General features: G+C 37.6%; 1 protein-coding gene across 4 annotated transcripts in view; it reads left to right on the top strand.

Moving 5' to 3' along the window:
* Positions 1-19,442, top strand: part of KCNT2 (potassium sodium-activated channel subfamily T member 2) — a 420,730-nt gene that overhangs the window by 322,551 nt on the left and 78,737 nt on the right. For 2 of the 4 annotated variants that reach the window (XM_061160003.1, XM_061160004.1), the window contains exons 20-21: positions 3,478-3,549; positions 7,251-7,385. In XM_061160003.1, coding sequence (XP_061015986.1) covers positions 3,478-3,549; positions 7,251-7,385 — 207 coding nt within the window. The remainder of the gene's footprint in view (positions 1-3,477; positions 3,550-7,250; positions 7,386-19,442) is intronic. The other 2 variants (XM_061160005.1, XM_061160006.1) reach the window with 1 other exon arrangement.

Genomic DNA, 19,442 nt, shown 5'->3' on the forward strand with positions numbered 1-19,442 from the left:
ATCTCGCTCATGAAAGCCAGTCCAGAAATGTAGTTTTCCTACCTTGTACCATTGTCACTATTCAAACTAATGGGTGAGTTTCTGTGAAAACCCAATTAACAACAACAAAAAAAGGGAAATTTATTTCAAGTTGTTGAAATTAAAATGCTACTTCATTTTTAAGGGAGAAATAAGCTTAAAAGTGGGATTATGAAATGCTAACAAAATAAACTCATACATTCTTGAATTTGAAATAAAATAATTGAGTTTATAATAGTGTTAGTTGCTCAACTCTGTTCAACTCTTTGCAGCCTAATGGACTGTAGCCCTTCAGGTTTCTCTGACCGTGGGATTCTCCAGGCAAGAATACTGGAATGGGTTGCCGTTCCCTTCTCCAAGGGATCTTCCTCACACAGGAATTGAATCCAAGTCTCCTGAACTGTAGGCAGATTCTTTACCATCTGATCCACCAGGGAAGCCCCTAAGTTTATTATAGTTATTAGTTAAATGGGGAATAATGATCTTCAACTTGAAAATCCATGAAATTTCATAAAACTTTTCATTTCTTATCATTAACTGGTTAATTCATACTTGTGTATAATCACAATTTTTGTAATGAAAGTCTTTGTGAAGATATTTGGACTCATAAATAGTCATCTTTATTAACTGAATTACAGATAAGACTGATTAATGATGTGCTCATTTTTTCTTTAGTAATCAGTTTAGTGCCATAAAGACCATTGCCAATTTACTTAAATGTGTCGGCATAGTATATATGAATGTATGATTGATATATTCCTTATATTTCAGGTGTCCTTTTAAGCCACCTTTATCAGTAGAAGTAGTGGGTGGATCTATTTACTATACAAGTCAAATTTTGCAAATTGACTTTGCAGTGACTCAAGTGATATAGAATCCACCTGTAATGCAGGAGGTAGAGGAGATCAGGGTTCAATCACTGGGTTGGGAAGATACCTTGGAGGAGGAAATGGCAACCCATTCCAGTATTCTTGTCTGGAAAATCCCATGAACAGAGGAGCTTAGCAGGCTACAGTCCATAGAGTCGCAAAGAGTCAGACAGGACTTAGTGACTGATCACACATGCACATGACATACTAGACTCCCTACATTAGATATACTTCATCAGAATTATGTATTTACCACGTTTCAGATGACTTGCCTTGCCTTGTAACATTCCTGGCTTCATCTAAGGATGAACTGTGCTACCATAATACAGATGCTAATATCTAAAGATTTGAAAGATTGCTTGTGCATTATATAATAAATGCATGTTTGTGGTAGAATGGCATGTCTATAAGATTCACAAGTTTCCTAACAACAGGCCATAATTTTGATGTTTAAGTACTTTGAATGATTTCTACTCAGCAGAGCAACAAAATGCAAAGGCCAGATCTTCAGTTTTAACTCTAATAGAAGGGTTGGCATAACATAAAGACTTACTTTGTTCCTTGTGACCCCAGTACTTCTCATCACATAGAAAACTTTTTGGTATCTTTATTAAGTTGAAGTATTTAATAACATCAACTATTGTTCCAAGTCTTTGGAAGACAGATATGTGAAAGTGGACAAATGGTCAGAGAAGGAAGTGTAAACAATGGAAATGATCTGGATTTTTAAAATTAGGAGATTATTTCACACAGGGTATAGCTGTGTGATTAATAACAAGGAATTATGAATGTAATTCTGCTATGTAAGTTATTGAGCTATTCATGTTACCTGACTGGAACTATGTAAGAGCAAAGAGAGATAAAATAATGACCACCAAAATGACACAGTCAAAAGGATCTTTGAAAGCACCACAGAACCTCAGTGCTGTCCCAGCCTGTGTCACGCAAATCCTAATATCTTCTTCTATAACCAGAAGGCAGGCAGGAACCATAGAAGGTCTGGAGTGAGCAGTGTGAACATCCCTTCTAATTGTCAGAAGCAGCACCCAGAAAGAGAAGGATTGGCAGGCACTAGTCAAGACCGCTACTGGGAGTATATATGATTCTATTTGTGAAACCAGTCTATACCATGAGCTTTAAAAATATTTGTTTCATGTGATTCACTAATGGGAAAACTTCTATGCATGTTTTGGGGCAAATGATGAAACCAAATGCTAGGAAAAAAGTCACCAAAAAAAGTCCAGAGCAGTAATTTTATAATAGCAAGATGTTAGAAATAGCTTGTCACTCCAGGGATTAATAGCATAAAAGTGAAAATAACTTAGAAACTGAATAATTGAGGTTTTTCTTTTTTTAATGAATTGTTGTACATTTATAATATGTGGTAATATGGGACCACTTAAAATGGCTAGGAAGTCTTTTTAGGAATGATGGTGTAAATGTCATCAACAGTGAGATTCTTTAGATGTTTTCTTTTTATGATTCACTGGACTAAATATTATTTTTCTTTAAAGTGAACAGAGATGAGATTGATCAACAGGAAGAAATGAATCAGGGAGGAGAGACTAATGGCTGGGATGCTGTCGGGGCTGTGCTCCCCTTTGCCTAGAAGTCCCCTTTCCTCCCCCTTTCCTGGTCCATCTCCTTCTTATCCTTCAACATCCAAATCAAATATTTCCTCTATTTTATATCCTGAATGCAACCCATTCCTTATTTTTCAGTATATTCTATAATTTTGTGCTTTTACATGTGTTCCAAAAACTCTATTTCTTGTAGTACAAGCTAACAAGAGATATATATATATATACACCTTATTATACCAAAATGTCTATTATAGAAAGCTTTTGGATTCAGAGATGCTGAGTGAATAGATGAATGAGAGAATTGATAACTTTATGAAATGAATGCAATGGGTTAGGTCATTTGTAAGGAAGCTTCCAAGTTTATGAGTCGTTCCCCAAATGTGCGTAAAGAGTAAAGATTTCAGTTGTAATACAATTTGCTCAACAGTGTATATTGAGAAAAGTGTAAAAAGTGAAATACTTTAATTTTAATTCTGTATTACATACACACACACACACACACATATATATATATTGCATGGGTACATATACTATATTTTTTATTCATATGTTGATATATTAAGGGACATGTTGTGATTCTGTATATCTCTTAGAGAAAATTAGATAGACACACTAATTTAGTTTCTTATATTTTATATCATCAAAAAATCACTAGTTTCCCATTTTACAAGACTTTCTCAGGATGAATAATTTCAAACTCATTGAAAAGACTTTTTAGTCATAAACTAAGAGTATCAATTTGGTGTTTTTGTAGAATATTGCCATAATGTTTCTGATTTAGGAAGCAGAAATGTGACTTTTTTTTTTAATTACTGAGTGCATTGTATTATTCGTAACAAGTAAAAATGACATTTTAAAATTAATGTTAAGAGAAAAGTCACTTTAAAATTAATCCTGTCAAGGGCGTTTAGTATTGGAAATGAGAACTGAGTCAGCTTACTTCCTTCCCTGGAAGCCTGCCGCTGTTGTGACACTGTGTTTCATTTTGTAACCCATGTGCTGCTTAGGCCAGACATGCACTTTCTGGATGCCATCTGTTGGTTTCCAATGGTTTACTACATGGTGGGCTCTATTGACAAGTAGGTGACGACACCCTTGGCACCCTCACCAGTGTGGCGTCTGTGCGTGTCACGCTCTGTGCCCGGTGCTGCATGTCGACTGCAACTCGTCATTTCAGTGTCGTGAACGTGGCGTATGGAGCTTATGTGGAGCTTGCATGTGGAGCTTCTGTTCTTGTGTCTTACGTCTTGCATTCAGACTTCCTAAGCAGTGATCTGTTGTTGAATTAAACAAATCTCGTTGCATGTCAATCTTGTTCCATTTCCAGAACCACTTCACTGTTGTGCCATCTACAGCAGTAAGATTCGTAACTGTTGACATTGTGACAGAGAAAACCTAGACCTTCACCGTTGTGCTGCATTGGTATCAGTACCATTACTTTGGGAAAACTTCAGAATAATTTGGAAATGCTCATTTTTAAGTCAAATTTATTAACTGGGGGCATTTCCTTAGTTCATTCTTAGAACATATTAAAGTCTGTAATTTCTAATAATTTGTTAATTAAAGGTCAAATGTGTGTGATCCTTCAACTTTAAAATACAAATTCCATTATATGCATGAACATGACTTTAGTATTGCAACAGATACTAAAATTAAGAGATCATAAAACTAATATGCTTATAAAATGTGTTAATCTTCCACTCTAAAAAACATCAGCCAGAGCACTGCAAATAAAATGCTGAAAGTTATCCACTGAGAACTCCCGTGTTTACATTTCAGCTTCTAGATGTTGAAAACACAAAGCTTTGTAACTTTGAAAGTGTTAACTGACTGTGGATACATTAATGGCCAAACAGATTAACACACATTTAGCCTCCATTCTACATGAATATGTCTGGGTTTCCCTGCTAGCTCAGTGGTAAAGAATCCACCTGCCAATGCAAGAGATGCAGGTTCGATCCCTAGGTCGAGAAGATCCTCTGGAGTAGGAAATGGCAACCCACTCCAGTACTCTTGCCTGGAGAATTCCCGTGGACAAAGGAGCCTGGCAGACTGCTTTCCATGAGGTTGCAAAAGATATGGAAACAAGTTAGCAACTAAACAACTACATTAGTATAATTTACATTTCTGCTGTCATAAGACTAACCAACTAATTAAAATATAGAGGTACTAAAACTACTATTTGAATCCATGAAAGTGAAATCAACCCATATTTTATCATTAGTAATATTTCTTTGATGTGATATTAATAGTATTCTATTAAAATTCATTAGGATATTTTATTTAAAAGATACAAAATAAACCTCTCATCCATCTTTTCTGATGTAAACTAAAATGAATTCTCCCTTTATAAAAGTATTAATGGGGAGGAAAAGAAGAATGGAAAGGATCAGATTCCTAGGATCAGAGGTGAAACAGGATTGACTACAAGTCACCAATTATTGAAACTGGGTAATTGGTACAGGAGATTCACTATAGTATTCTCTTCTGCTAATGTTTGAAGTTTTCCTTAAACATAAATGAGCAAACAAAATCTATGAAGGAATTAAAACTCTTTCACAAACATTCCTCTATATTTATAGCTTTACATTCTGGTTCTCCTCAAAAAAGAAGTCTTAGAGAAGGGTAGAAAGAGAGACATTGCCAGTTAGATTCTCTGTAACTTTTTCAACTATATTGACTTTTTTCTTGTGCCTCCATCTGGTGGCCAAACTGTGTAAAGCACTCATGCTAAATTAAAAATAGTGTCTTTGTAGATAAGATAATGGGAAGAAACTGATACACACAGAATTATAAAACCAAATTGGTAGTCTACTAAAAAGATAAAGAATAAAATACAATTTTAAATGAATACAAATAAGTTAAAACATGAAGAATAAAGTTTCTGTGACTCAAAAATGCCAGTCTAATGTATTAATAATCTATAGATCCTATAAATTTCTTTAGATTTAAATTCATATTCTATAATAATTACTAAAATCATTTGCCAATGTTATGTGTAAACTACAACAGCCAGTATTTTGAGTATGGAATTAACTGATATGTACAGGTTTGGCTAGGTAGTAACTGTTTAGTACAAATATTCTCATAGTGAAGTGTTTTTGTCAAGTCTCAACTTCCTTGATTTATTGACAATGAAATATTCATTTATTACAACTTCTGTGTATCATTTTTTGATCAAGATTACCTTCTATTACATTAACTTTTCCTTTTCCTATATAGACAATTTGTTTAGTGGGGGAAATAAAGATCATAAGAGCTGAAATATGAAAAAGTGAATTAACACTATAATAATAGGGTGTGAAGTCATAAGATTTAGCATAATTTTTATGGTCCCCAAGGGATCATATTTGCTTTTCACCTTCTCCTTGCATTTAAAAAGTATTTTAATAAATGTAAGAATAATTATAAATTTCCTAGATAAAAGGAACACCCAAGTGAAGTATTCCTGGAGATTTAAACTTGGTCATCATATTGATTAGATATTATGGTCCTGGACCCTCTCACCATAGTAAATTTATTTGGGATAACATTCTGTTTCCACAGTTTTAATCATAAAACCCCTGCTATAGAACACTGTGCCTGATTCAAGCAAAATATTTTTTCTGGACTATTTCTGGGGATCTTGGACTCCAAGCTTTGGTAATACTCTCTCGCCATTTAACAGAGTAAGAAATCTTGCCTCTTGCCTTCCTGTAACAGGAAAATAATCCCCTCTAATGTGAAATGGCTAATTCAAGGGATCATGCAGTTTGAGACAATCTTTAGGAGAATTATCTGTTCCATTTAAGAATCTAAAAGGAGCTACTGCTCTTTGAGTTTTACGCTTTTTACTTTAAATTGGAAGATGTAGAAATCAGTTATCCCAATTCTTCTTATTTGTCTTCAGTCAACTCTGAACCTAGAATACCCTTGCATTCACTCAAGTATAATCTCCCTTCTCCAATTCAGTCCTATTTTTGAAATTTGTGTGAAGCAGAGGCAATGAGAAAGGGTTTTCTTGATTCAGCTTTTGCTATAACATTGTTTTTAAATTCAGTGCTAGGTAAATTTTTTATCAGTGATAGGGGAGAGGACTGACTCTATGGTAACTCATAGGAACTTGTGTCTTAGTTTACCAATTGTTTCCTGCAACCAACAAATTTAATTCATTTAATCAGTTGCTCAAAAAGTGTCTAAAAGGTAGGCTTGAAAGCAAATCATATTTATATATTTTACATGCTTTTGGCTGTGTAGAACCAATCTATAAAACATAGTTTCACACAGATAAATAGACATTTAAAGATAAATATCTCTAATAAATATATTTCCTTGTTAGGCTTGACCATCTAAATTAATATATGTTCATTTCTATTCTTACCAGAAGTGCCTCAGAGATTAAAAAAAAAAAATGCAAATGCCATGTTTCTGAAATAATATGCTAACTGTAAAAACAAAATTCTAACATGCTCTCATTCTGTTTGATTGCAAAATTGGTGTTTTCAGGCTTTATTTATAAAATTCATAAATATTATTAAAGAAAATCCTTAATGCATATGCTTTGAAGTTATTGAGATCTAATGAAGCATAAAGAACCCCCAAATGCAATTTATTTCATATCTCTGGAGAATACTGTATTGTATTAGTCCCTACAACATCTTTCAGTGTCCACTCTGTGCAAGCCACCTATAACAGTAACCTCTATGCCTATAAGAGTGGGGAGTGGGTAGGTGAGTTTCAGCACCATCCTAATACTGAGATTTATTGAAAGTTCACTTTTCTCTGTTGATTTTTATCAAAGCCTAGATGATTTACTCAGGTGTGGAGTGACTTTTGCTGCCAACATGGTGGTCGTGGACAAAGAAAGCACCATGAGCGCCGAGGAAGACTATATGGCGGATGCCAAAACCATCGTCAATGTGCAGACTCTGTTCAGGTAAACGTCTGGACAGCCCGCCCCTTCCGCTGCCTTACTGCTAACCATCTGTGAAATACTTGACTCTGTCGCTAAGGAATGAGCATGAAGCACAAACTGAAGTTATGTAAATTCATTCGATCATAAAACAGATATTATTTAGGACCTAATGTGTCCTATGTGAAATTTAATTTTTAATACAAGGTCAGCAATTCTTTTAAAAATAAAAAGAATAATACATCTGTTTTCTTATACAGTTTAACAAATTCTAACAAAATTGTGTGCAGTAGCAGTCATGATTATTTTTTTCTTGTGCATGTCCTAATTTTGCTTTTATGCCTAGCAGAGGCCAAAGGTATGCATTTACATACTGAGCAACCAGGAATAAAAGATTGCAAGGCTCATTTACCCATGTCAAGAGCTAAGTCATAAGCTTATCCTCGCTGTTTTACCGCCTTTTGTTAGTTCAGCCCACCCAGATAGGAATTCCTGTTATGGTAATCTTTGAGTAAGAATGTGCAATACCAACCAGATAAAAGTTCATGCTGTAAGCAAAATCAAAATCACTAGTAGGGACTTTTCTGGCAGTCTAGTGGTTAAGGCTTCACCTTCCAATGCAGGGGTTGTGGGTTCAATCTCTGTATTACAGCAAATTCAATAAAGACTTTTTTAAATGGTTCATAAAATAAAGGAAAAAAAAAACAGTCAATTTACCTCTAAAAAAGAGTCACCAGTAAATTGAAACATCTGCATCACTTGGAATGATTCTTTCTAAAAGCATTTAACACTTAAATATCTAAAAGATCGTTATTTCAGTTTTATGAGTTTTGCAAAAGTCTAAAGGAAGTATGTGAGCTGCCAAATTAAGAAAATAAATAAAACAACCTGAACTTTATTTTTTTCTCCCCTCACTTCATACCTTCATATTATAGCAGAACATGTATTGAGGGTAGTTATCTGTTTACAGTTGGAGGTCAGAATTCAGGAGAGTAGAGATTTGTGTCTCACTTAGGTTGACTATTTATTACATGATCTTAGGTAAATTCCTTTCCTTCTCTAAATCTTGATGTCTTAATCATAAGGTTGTTGGAGATTCAACAACATATACCTGCCTGGTCATTTTCAGTTTCTCAGTAAATGTTGTGCTCGGCTGTGTCCAACTCTTTGTGACTGCTTGGGCTGTAGCCTACTGCGCTCCTCTGTCCTTAGAATTTTCCAGGCAAGAATACTGGAGTGGGTTGTCATTTCCTTTCCCAGGGACTGTCCCGACCCAGGGATCAAACCTGTGTCTCTTGCATCTCCTGCATTGGCAGGCGGATTCTTTACCACTGTGCCATCTGGGAAGCCCCAATCCATGTTGTGTGTGTTGTGCTAAGTCGCTTCACTCATGTCTGACTCTTTGTGACCTTTTGGACTGTAGCCCTCCAGGCTCCTCTGTCCATAGGGGTTCTCCAGGCAAGAATACTGGAGTGGGTTGCCGTGCCTTCTTCCAGGAGATCTTCCGCCAATAAATGTTAGCTACTGTAATTGTTAACCATTTAATTATCACCTCCCTGGGGCAGAGTGGAAAAGCTGTGGAGCTTGGAACAATATAGCAACAAACTTCATCTGACATCTATCCCAGAGGTTCCTGCAGAAAATTACTAAATGTGACTTTGAGTGTATTTCTTAACCTCACTGAAATTCAGTTTCCCTCACCTATAAAGTGCATGTGGAGAATAATTAACTCTTCTTGCAGTATCAGAAGATAAAAAATCACGTATGTATAGAATCTCTCCAGCACCTGGAAAATCTACCATGAACTTGCCCAGAACCTCCTCCTGTTCAGAAGGAGTAATACATTATCTGAAGTCACTGTAATGGGGCAGATCGTTTAGAATATAGCTCACTAGTCATTGAGTTATGTAAGTAGTACATTTAAAAGCAGCATAACACATGCTTAAAACATGACATATTATATATAAGCATTTTTTTTCCCTCTAGAGAATGTAAAAGGAAATACAGGGTAGAAAATTAATGCAGAAAGATGAGATTTATAGTCAATGAATAAAGTCAAGTCATGGTGTTTTATTTCATGCTTGGCAAAAGCTAATTATAGTTTTAGCAGGAGAGGGTCCTGGGTCTTTAATTAAGCATGCCATTTTAATTTTCAACTTACTGTGACTTTATTTGTATCATAGTGAAATTTCTATTGATTTGATATATGCTCTGAATGAATTATTTTTATGTCAAGAGAATCCCCATTTTACTGAGAGATGCAAAGTCTCTAATTAATCACTTAAAATGAACCAGATATAAGTATGTCCCTATGGTATATAGAATACCATTTATGTAGATAAATGACCAGAATTGTAGACTCGGTAGTTTCCTTTTATTGGTCAGTCAGTCAGTTATCATCTTTGAGGTCACTCTTCCACACTTCTTGAAGCTTTCAGTTCCTGATTCACTGTAACTCTTGCCAGCCCTGCTTCTACCATAATTCTTGATGATTTCAAAAATCCTAGGCAGATGGTCCTTTGGATATCTGGTTTTAGTCACCCATTCTCGTGTCATTGGAGAATCAATAGTTTCCACTCTATATTCTGAGTTGCATTCAACTCTCTGAGCACTGCTTCTTATCTTCTATGTCATTTCTTCTCACATCCCCAACTCTGAAACGTCCTGTTTTACTGAAATCTACTGTCCACTGATCCTACTGTCCTTAGTCACCTGAGGGCTCTTCTTCCTTCCTTACCCAGATTCATCTCCAAGACCAATCATGATAAAGAGTCCTGTGCTGATCCTCTAAACAATCACTATTGATCTACTGCAAGCTAACACCAGTCTCAACTCTGCTTCCCTTTTCTCTCTTCCTCCTACTCCCAGTTTTCTGAGCTTTCAAGTTTTCTGTCCACCATTTTGCATGAAATTTCCTAGAGGCAGATGACAAATTGCAGAGGGAGGATCCAGTTACTCTTATAGTAAGCATCAAGCTCTCAGAAGTGCAATCACAGGGAGTGGATAGCAGACCATTTATTTAGGATAAAAGCCTAGGACCCCATCTTCAAGGGAACTAGATTCTTAAACATTGAGTTTGCAGGAGGGAATAATGTTAAAAATGAATTTGTTGTTGTTGTTCAGTCGCTAAGTCATGTCCTGCTCTTTGCAACCTGTGGTCTGCAGCATGCCATCTGTCCCCCACTATTTGCAGGAGTTTGCTCAGATTCATGTTCCTTGAGTCAGTGATGCTATCTAACCACCTCATCATCTGCTGCCCCTTTCTCTTCTTGCCCTCAATCTTGCCCAGCATCAGGGTCTTTTCCAATGAGTCGACTGTTTTATCAGGTGGCCAAAGTATTGGAGCTTCAGCTTCAATATGAGTCCTTCCAATGACATCCCACTCCAGTACTCTTGCCTGGAAAATCCCTTGGATGGAGGAGCCTGGTAGGCTGCGGTCCATGGGGTCATGAAGAGTCGGACACAACTGAGTGACTTCACTTTCACTTTTCACTTTCATGCATTGGAGAAGGAAATGGCAACCCACTCCAGTGTTCCTGCCTGGAGAATCCCAGGGATGGGGGAGCCTGATGGGCTGCCATCTATGGGGTTGCACAGAGTCGGACACGGCTGAAACGACTTAGCAGCAGCAGCAATGAATATTCATGGTCTATTTCCTAAAGGATTGACTGGGTTGATCTCCTTGCTGTCCAAGGGACTCACAGGTGTCTCCTCCAGCACCACAATTTGAAAACATCAGTTCTTTGGCACTCAGCCTTCTTGATGGTCCAGCTCGCACATCCTTACATGACTAGAGGGAAAAACCATAAAATTAAAGAAGACAATTTAATACAATTTGATACAAACAAATGTTAACACTTCACAAAGTGGGCAATCTCCATTCCCAAGGGTCCAGAGAACTGCAAAATGGGATGCTGTGCTGTGCTTAGTCATCAGTCATGTCTGACTCTTTGTGACCTCATGGACTGTAGCCCACCAGGCCCTTCTGTCCATGGGATTCTTCAGGCAAGAATACTGGAGTGGGTCACTATGTCCTACTCCAGGGGATCCTCCTGAACCAGGGATTGAATCAACATCTCCTGCATCTCCTGCATTGCAGGTAGATTCTTTACCTGTTGAGCCATGGGATGGGAGGAAGGAAGCTTTTATAGCTTAAAGAATAAGAAACAGGGAATAAAAACAAATAGAGAATGAATAAAGAAACAGTTACAGAGCCCAGAGTTGGCTTGGCATTGGGGGATTGGCTGACTTGATGTAATCTATTTCTGGTTGAGTGGGACATTTGCAGGGACAGGAATGTGATCTAAGTTTTGGTTTGCGGAAATGGCACCGGGACAGGAGCCATTCCATCTTGGACCTAGAGTTTATTTCAGCAATATCTCTAAAATATCTCAGCCAGTTCTTGCGTTTTAATGACCATCATTCATTTCCTCAAAGAAGAGCCAGTTCTAATTAGTTTATTATTATCAGTGTTGACAGAAATATAGCTAATAGAAGCCATTTCAACTCTAGGATGTACACTCTCTGATGAAAATAAATAAATAAACAAAAAACAAAAACTGAGCCACGCCGGTGGGTGAAGCTAAATATTAACTGCACCTGGAGTTTATCTTAAACCTGACTCTGAACCTATCACCCTGTTTATGCTGAAGTATTTTAACATGAGGGATAGCCTAAGAGTCATTCAGCTGATATTGATGGAGCTTGGGATTTAAATGGGAAGAGTTCCAAAGTCTAACATCAACTTCACTTGAATCTAGGTAGTCTGAATGTATCCAAACTTTTGCATCATCCTGCCAAGCAAGGCTGTTGAAAGGACTAAGTGAGATGATTACTGAGAAGTACGTGATAGGCAGATAGTAACTGGCAGTTTCTACTTATTAGTAGAATGTGTCTTTTAACACAAGAATGTGTCTTTTAAGCAAACTTGAATTGCTGTTTCTAAAATACTGTGGCCACCAAAATGTGTAAGCAGACATCATGGTTAGTTTATTAATTAGAAAATTGGGACAATAATTTAGATGCATTATTTCTTTGACTTATTTATTTCTAGGAGACAATCAAATCTTGTGATCTCCTTAGTATCTGGATATTTTAGATGAATAAAGATTACTGTATGCTGTTACTTTATATAGGGCGGTGCTGCATTTTATGTTAGCATTTCTGTGTAGCGGTTTGCGCCATGGCATTTTAACTTGATTATCTTGGCATTCTGTTTGGATGGGAGGCCTTTTGAGTTTTACATTTTTTGCTTTTAAAACTGTGAAGGAATATGTTAGAAAAATCTTCAATCTGTGCTTATATGAGAGATAAAAACAGGATAGAATTCAAGTATGAAATGAAAATTAAGAGTGCTCTAGCCCACAACTTACTAATATAGCTGATATGACCCATCTGGAATAAGGCTGAATTTGTTATTCAGAAGCTCAGCTTGATCACTTGAGGTTCTACCCACCCAGCTTACTAGGACACACAGCTTTACTGACCAGGGCTCTCTTCTCCCTGGATTGTCTGAGGACCCTCCAGAGTTAGTCCCCAAAGACCAAAGGCAAACAAGAGAGTCTCCTTAATTAATTGGTAGTGTTTGTGTGTGTGGGTAGGGAGTGGAAGAGGAGTTAGGGTGTTCTGGAGGTTTGGGGAGAATTCCCTTCCACCTGGAGTTGCATCTGAAACATAGCTTTGTGATTGAATACTGGACAACATAGCTTAATGTACCTTTATCCAGTGTGACAGTCGCCTGTTTGCTGTTTGGGCCCCAAAATGCCCACCCAGGAAGTGATTCGTCTTTGGCATACAAAGTCTAGAGTGAAGTACGCAGAGTGTTAACACTCAAACACTTAGAGAGAGCCCCTGAGGCGTGTACTGGGATGGCTGGACCAAGAGGAACTTCCAGACTCAGCCTTGCTTTGTGCCAGCACGCGGTGTCTCTGCAGAAGGACCTGAGCTGGTCCTTACCCAGATGCATGCCTCTCTCCTGGGGAGTTTTCCTTTGTGGGCTCTTAGTAGCTCCACAGAGCAGCAAACTTCCTGTGGGTGAACTCTAGTCCAGAGGTTGCCAGATCCTCTCCACTGCTTTGCTCAGAAGAGACTATTGGAATCCCTAGCAGCTGGCCCACCTGCTCCCCTAAAGGCCATTTCAGAGCACAGAAGACATTAGCAGATAAGGTCTTTATCAAGGTGTCGTTGTTATTTAGTTTCTCAGTCGTTTTCTAACTCTTTTGAAATCCTTGGACTGCAGCCCACCAGGCTCCTCCATCCATGGGATTTCCCAGGCAAGAATACTAGAGTGGGTTGCCATTTCCTTCTCAGGGGATCTTCCAAACCCAGGAATTGAACCCGTGTCTCCTGTGTCTCTTGCATTGACCCAAGCCACCAGGGAAGCCCCCTTTGTCAACTTAGATCCTGTTAAAATTCCTCTTCCACCTGCCTAAGCACCTTTCCTTACACATCTTGGAAAAGCACTCAGGTGAGTCTTCCAGGCACAAAGATCCCTTAAAAAGTTTCCAAACTGAAAGAAAAGCAGGTCCTCACTTTTAAATTTAAATTTATTTTGCTGAGGTTTTACCTAACAAGACACTTTTTATATCTGGGAAATGATGAATGTTTTCATATTTTTATGAACAAGTGCTAGTACCTAAATTCAACTTAAATAGGCACATTGAAATGTGCCTTGAATAAAAAACAAACATTTCAAACGCCAAAGACATTTTGAAGTGGCAAGTTTTGCTCCACTTTACAAGGAAAGTATTAAGCAAATCATTTAAAGATTTTACTAGAAGGATTATAAGTTTGGCAACTAATGAAAGCAAATAGAAGAATCATGCGATCCAGTCCAGTGGGTGAAGGAATGCCTCCCTGAGGAAGTGGTATTCAGTCTTCAACTAGAAGGGCATCCCAGGTGGCACAGTGGTAAAGAATCCGCCTTCAACGCAGGAGACGCAGGTTCCTGGGTCAGGAAGATCCCCTCGAGGAGGGAATGGCAACCCACTCCAGTATTCTTGCCTGAGAAATCCCATGGACAGAGGAGCCTGGTGGGCTACAATCCCCGGGATCACAAAGAGTCAGACACAGCTGGGTAACTTGAGCACACACGCACTTTTACTAGGAGACTGAGTGTGTGTAGAGATGAGCAGAGAATTCCACAAGAGGGCAGCAAATACCAAGCCTCCGGGAACCAAGCAGCACTTGGAGCAGAGCCAGGGGAAAGTCCAACCTAGGCTGATTGGAAATAAGAAGCCAGACTTCTCATGGCTTTGAAGAGCCCTTTAATGAGCTGTGCTTTATTTTAGGAATAATAGGAAATTATTGAAAGATACAGGATTTAGAATTTTTTTGCCAATTAATTTTGCTATACAGTAGAAACTAACACAAAATTGTAAAGTAATGTTAAAATTAATTAAAAATAAATAAATAAAATATTATTTTAGCCTCAAGGTGAAGAATGGTTTTGAGGAAGAGTGAGAGCAAATGACAGCCAACCAGTTAGAAGGCATTTGAACTGACAGGACTATAGGAGGAGAAACGTCATGTTAAAAGTAAAAATTAAAATGGAATGTTATTTCTAGCTTGGCACTAGGAATTATAGTCTTACTGAAGAAATGACACCCATAGGCCCTTGGGAAATGATGTAATTCAAGAATACTGATACCGAATATGTATCAATGCAAGAGTAATTCCTTTATATAGTGCAAAAAATTTTAATATTTTCTTTGGTTTACATGGGTTACATTTTTCTATATAAGAGATATCTGATGTTTACTATATAGTCATTTAACGACCAGCTCAGACTCAGATCTAAAATGTTTTAAAAATGTTTGTGAAAAATTAAAATATTTTCATATTTGTTTTAGTGCCAATATTCAGTTAAAGTCTAAAACTGGTGTCTCGTGCATTTACGTGTGTCTGTATACCTTACATAGTAATATATACCCTTTGTGATTTAAAACATCAATCCCAGCCACCACAGATCAAATTGAATAGAGTGACATACTAGCTTAGTAATATTTTATTAAATATTAGAAATATTTTCCAGATTTTTGTGTTCTTATGTTTGATTGTTTTGCTTTAATATATAATACAACTAGTCTCAGAGTTCTTCCAGCTTGTGAAATAGAGCGTATGGTATGGTTTTCATCTTTGTGTTGGTTAGCATAACTGAGCATTTCAGAATTACTTATTAAATGAATTAATTCAGGCAGGTAACTAGCCCATAAATATTTTACATGATTATATTTACATCACTGAGTAAATTCAAATAGCCACATCAAAATATGCCTTGAATAAAGATAACTTCAAATGCCAAAGGCATTTTGGCGTAGCAAGTTTTGCTCCACTATACAAAGAAAGTATTAAACAAGTCATTTTAAAATGTAACTAGACAATTAACTAGAGAAGTAATCGTAGAACAGTTTTAGACAGAACAAAGTACATTATTTTCAGTTATTATGTTGCTTTATGGTGATCCTAGTACCTAGGAAAAAGAGAATTGTTGTTGTTCAGTCACTAAGCCACATCCGACTCTTTACGACCCCATGAACTCAGCACACTAGGCTTCCCTGTCCTTCACTATCTATCTCACAGAGTTTATTCAAACTCATGTCCATTGAGTTGGTGACGCTATCCAGCAATCTCATCCTCTGTCACTCCCTTCTCTTCCTGCCCTTAATCTTCCCCAGCATCATGGTCTTTTCCAGTGAGTTGGCTGTTTTATGCATCAAGTGGCCAGAGTATTGGAGCTTCAGTTTCAGTATCAGTCCTTCCAGTGAATATTCAGGGTTGATTTCCTTTAGGATTAACTGGTTTGATCTCCTTGCAGTCCAAGGGACTCTCAAGAGTCTTCCCCAGCACCATAATTCAAAAGCATCAATTCTTTGGCACTCAGCCTTCTTGATGGTCCAACTCTCACATCTTTACATGACTACTGGAAAAAACATAGCTTTGATTATACATACTTTGTCTGGAAACTGATGTCCCTGTTTTTTAATATGCTATCCAGGTTTATCATAGCTTTTCTTCCAAGGAGCAAGTGGTTTTTAATTTCATGGCTGCAGTCAGAATCCACAGTGATTTTGGAACCCGAGATGGTAAAATCTGCCACTTTTTCTATTTTTTCCCCATCTATTGCCTTGATGTGATAGGACTAGATGCCATGATCTTAGCTTTTTGAATGTTGAGTTTAAAGGCAGCTTTTTCACTCTCCTCTTTTACCTTCATCAAGAGTTCCTCTTCACTTTCTGCCATTAGAGTGGTATCATCTACATATCTGAGGCTGGCGATATTTCTCCTGGCAATCTTGATTCCAGCTTGTGATTCATCCAGCTGGGCATTTTCCATGATGTACTTTGCATCAGTTCAGTTCAGTTCAGTCGCTCAGTCTTGTCTGACGGTTTGCAACTCCATGGACTGCAGCACGATGGGCCTCCCTACCCATCACCCACTCCAGGAGTTTACTCAAACTCATGTCCATTGAATCGGTGATGCCATCCAACCATCTCATCCTCTGTCATCCCCTTCTCCGCCCACCTTCAATCTTCCCAGCATCAGGGTCTTTTCAAATGAGTCAGTTCTTCCCATCAGGTGACCAAATTATTGGAGTTTCAGCTTCAGCATCAGTCCTTCCAATGAATATTCAGGACTGATTTCCTTTCGGATGGACTGGTTGGATCTCCATGAAGTCCAAGGGACTCTCAAGAGCCTTCTCCAGCAGCACAGTTCAAAAGCATCAATTCTTCACTGCTCAGCTTTCTTTATAGTCCAATTCTCACATCCATACATGACTACTGGAAAAATCACAGCTTTGACTAGACGGACCTTTGTTGGCAAAGTAATGTCTCTGTTTTTTAATAAGCTGTTTAGGTTGGTCATAACTTTCCTTCCAAGGAGCAAGCGTCTTTTAGTTTCATGGCTGCAATCACCATCTGCAGTGATTTTGGAGCCCCCCAAAAATCTGTCACTGTTTCCATTGTTTCCCCATCTATTTGCCATGAAGTAATGGGACCGGATGCCATGATCTTAGTTTTCTGAATGCTGAGTTTTAAGCCAATTTTTCGCTCTCTTCTTTCTCTGGATAGAAGTTAAATACATAAGGTGACAATGTACAACCTTGATATACCCCTTTCCAAATTTGAAGCTATCTGTTGTTCCATGTCCAGTTCTAACTGTTGCTTCTTGACCTGCTTACAGGTTTCTCAGAGGAAGGCAAAGTGGTCTGGTATTTCCATCTCTTGAAGAATTTTCCACTGTTTGTTGTGATCCACACACTGGCTCAGATGTTAAAGAATTCACCTGCAATGCGGGAGACCTGGGTTTGATCCATGGGTTAGGAAGATACCTTGGAGAAGGAACAGCTAACCTCTCAGTATTCTTGCCTGGAGAATTCCATGGAAGAGGAGCCTAGCAGGCTACAGTCCAAGGGTTCCAAGGAGTTGACATGACTGAGCCACTTACATGTAGGACTTCTCCATAACTCAGACAGTAAAGAATCTGCATGTAATGCAGGAGAACTGGGTTTGATCCCTGAGTTGGGAAATTTCCCTAAAGAAGGGAATGCAACCAAATCCAGTATTCTTGTCTAGATAATCCCACAGACAGAGGAGGCTAATGGTCTGCAGTCCCCAGGGTGGCAAAGAATCAGGCATGATTGAACGACTAACACTACACTTCTACACACAGTCAAAGGCTTTAGTGTAGTCAGTAAAGCAAAAGCAGATGTTTTTCTGGAATTCCCTTGTTTTCTCTATGATCCAACGAAGGTTGGCAATTTGATCTGGTTCCTCTCTCTCTTCTAAATCCAGCTTGTACATCTGGAATTTCTTGGTTCACATTCTGCTGAAGCCAAGCTGTAAGGATTTTGAGCATTACCTTGCTACCATGTGAAATGAGTGCAGTTGTATGGTGATTTGAACATTCTTTGGCATTGCCCTTCTTTGGGATTGGAATGAAAACTGACCTTTTCCACTCCTGTGGCCACTGCTGAGTTTTTCAAATTTGCTGGCATATTGAGTACAGCACTTTAGTAGAATCATCTTTTAGGATTTGAAATAGCTCAGCTGGAATTTCATTACCTCCACTAGCTTTGTTCATAGTAGTGCTTCCTACCTACTTCACTTCACATTCCAGGATGTCTGGGTCTAGGTGAGTGATCACACCATCATGGTTATCTGGGTCATTAAGACACTTTTAGTACAGTTCTTTTATATATTCTTGCCACCTCTTCTTAATCTCTTCTGCTTCTGCTAGGTCCTTGCCATTTCTGTCCTTTATTGTGCCCATCTTTGCATGAAATATTCTCTCAGTACCTCCAATTTTCTTGAAGATCTCTAGTCTTCCCCATTTTATGGATTTCCTGTATTTTTTTGCCTTGTTCACTTATGGCTTTATTATCTCTCCTTGTTATTCTGTGAATCTCTGCATTCAGATGGGTATAGCTTTCCTCTTCTCCTTTTCCTTTCACTTCTCATCTTATGTCATTTTATTTCTAAAATATTATATATCAAAATATACTTAAGTCCTGTTAAAGTTCAGAAATATGTGTACAGTGTCAGCATATAGGTATATAAATTAAATCTAAAGGTATATAAGTAAAGGTATATAATTAAATCTCTTAAGCAATCAAATTTGTAAATATGATGTATTATAATTCAATACAGTTAATATTTTATGGATTTGAGGGACACTGCAATAAAATATTTCATTATTTAAGTGTTATTAGTTCTAAGTTTTCACTAGGTGGCAGACTAGATAATTCACTCAGTTTTTCAGTTTAAAGTAACATAAACAGAGTAGGTTCAATTATTTAGAACAGAAATGACACATCACATAAATCTTGTTGTCCTATCTAATTTCAATTCTAGAAGTCACTTAAGCACAGTGACTGGAACACTCAAATATTTTATCACTGTCTCTTAATAAAGCCTCAAATATATCTGTCTACATATATATACGGACAGAGGAGCCTGGTGGGCTACAGTCCATAGGATTGTAAATAGTCAGACACAGCACACTGTATGTACATATTTGATGTATTTTGTTAGAAAAGGTTTATAAAGAAAAAAATTCAAGTAATCAAAAATTTTTCTAAAA

The sequence above is a fragment of the Dama dama genome, chromosome 14, assembly GCF_033118175.1.
Source record: "Dama dama isolate Ldn47 chromosome 14, ASM3311817v1, whole genome shotgun sequence".
In the NCBI taxonomy this organism is placed as follows: Eukaryota; Metazoa; Chordata; class Mammalia; order Artiodactyla; family Cervidae; genus Dama; species Dama dama.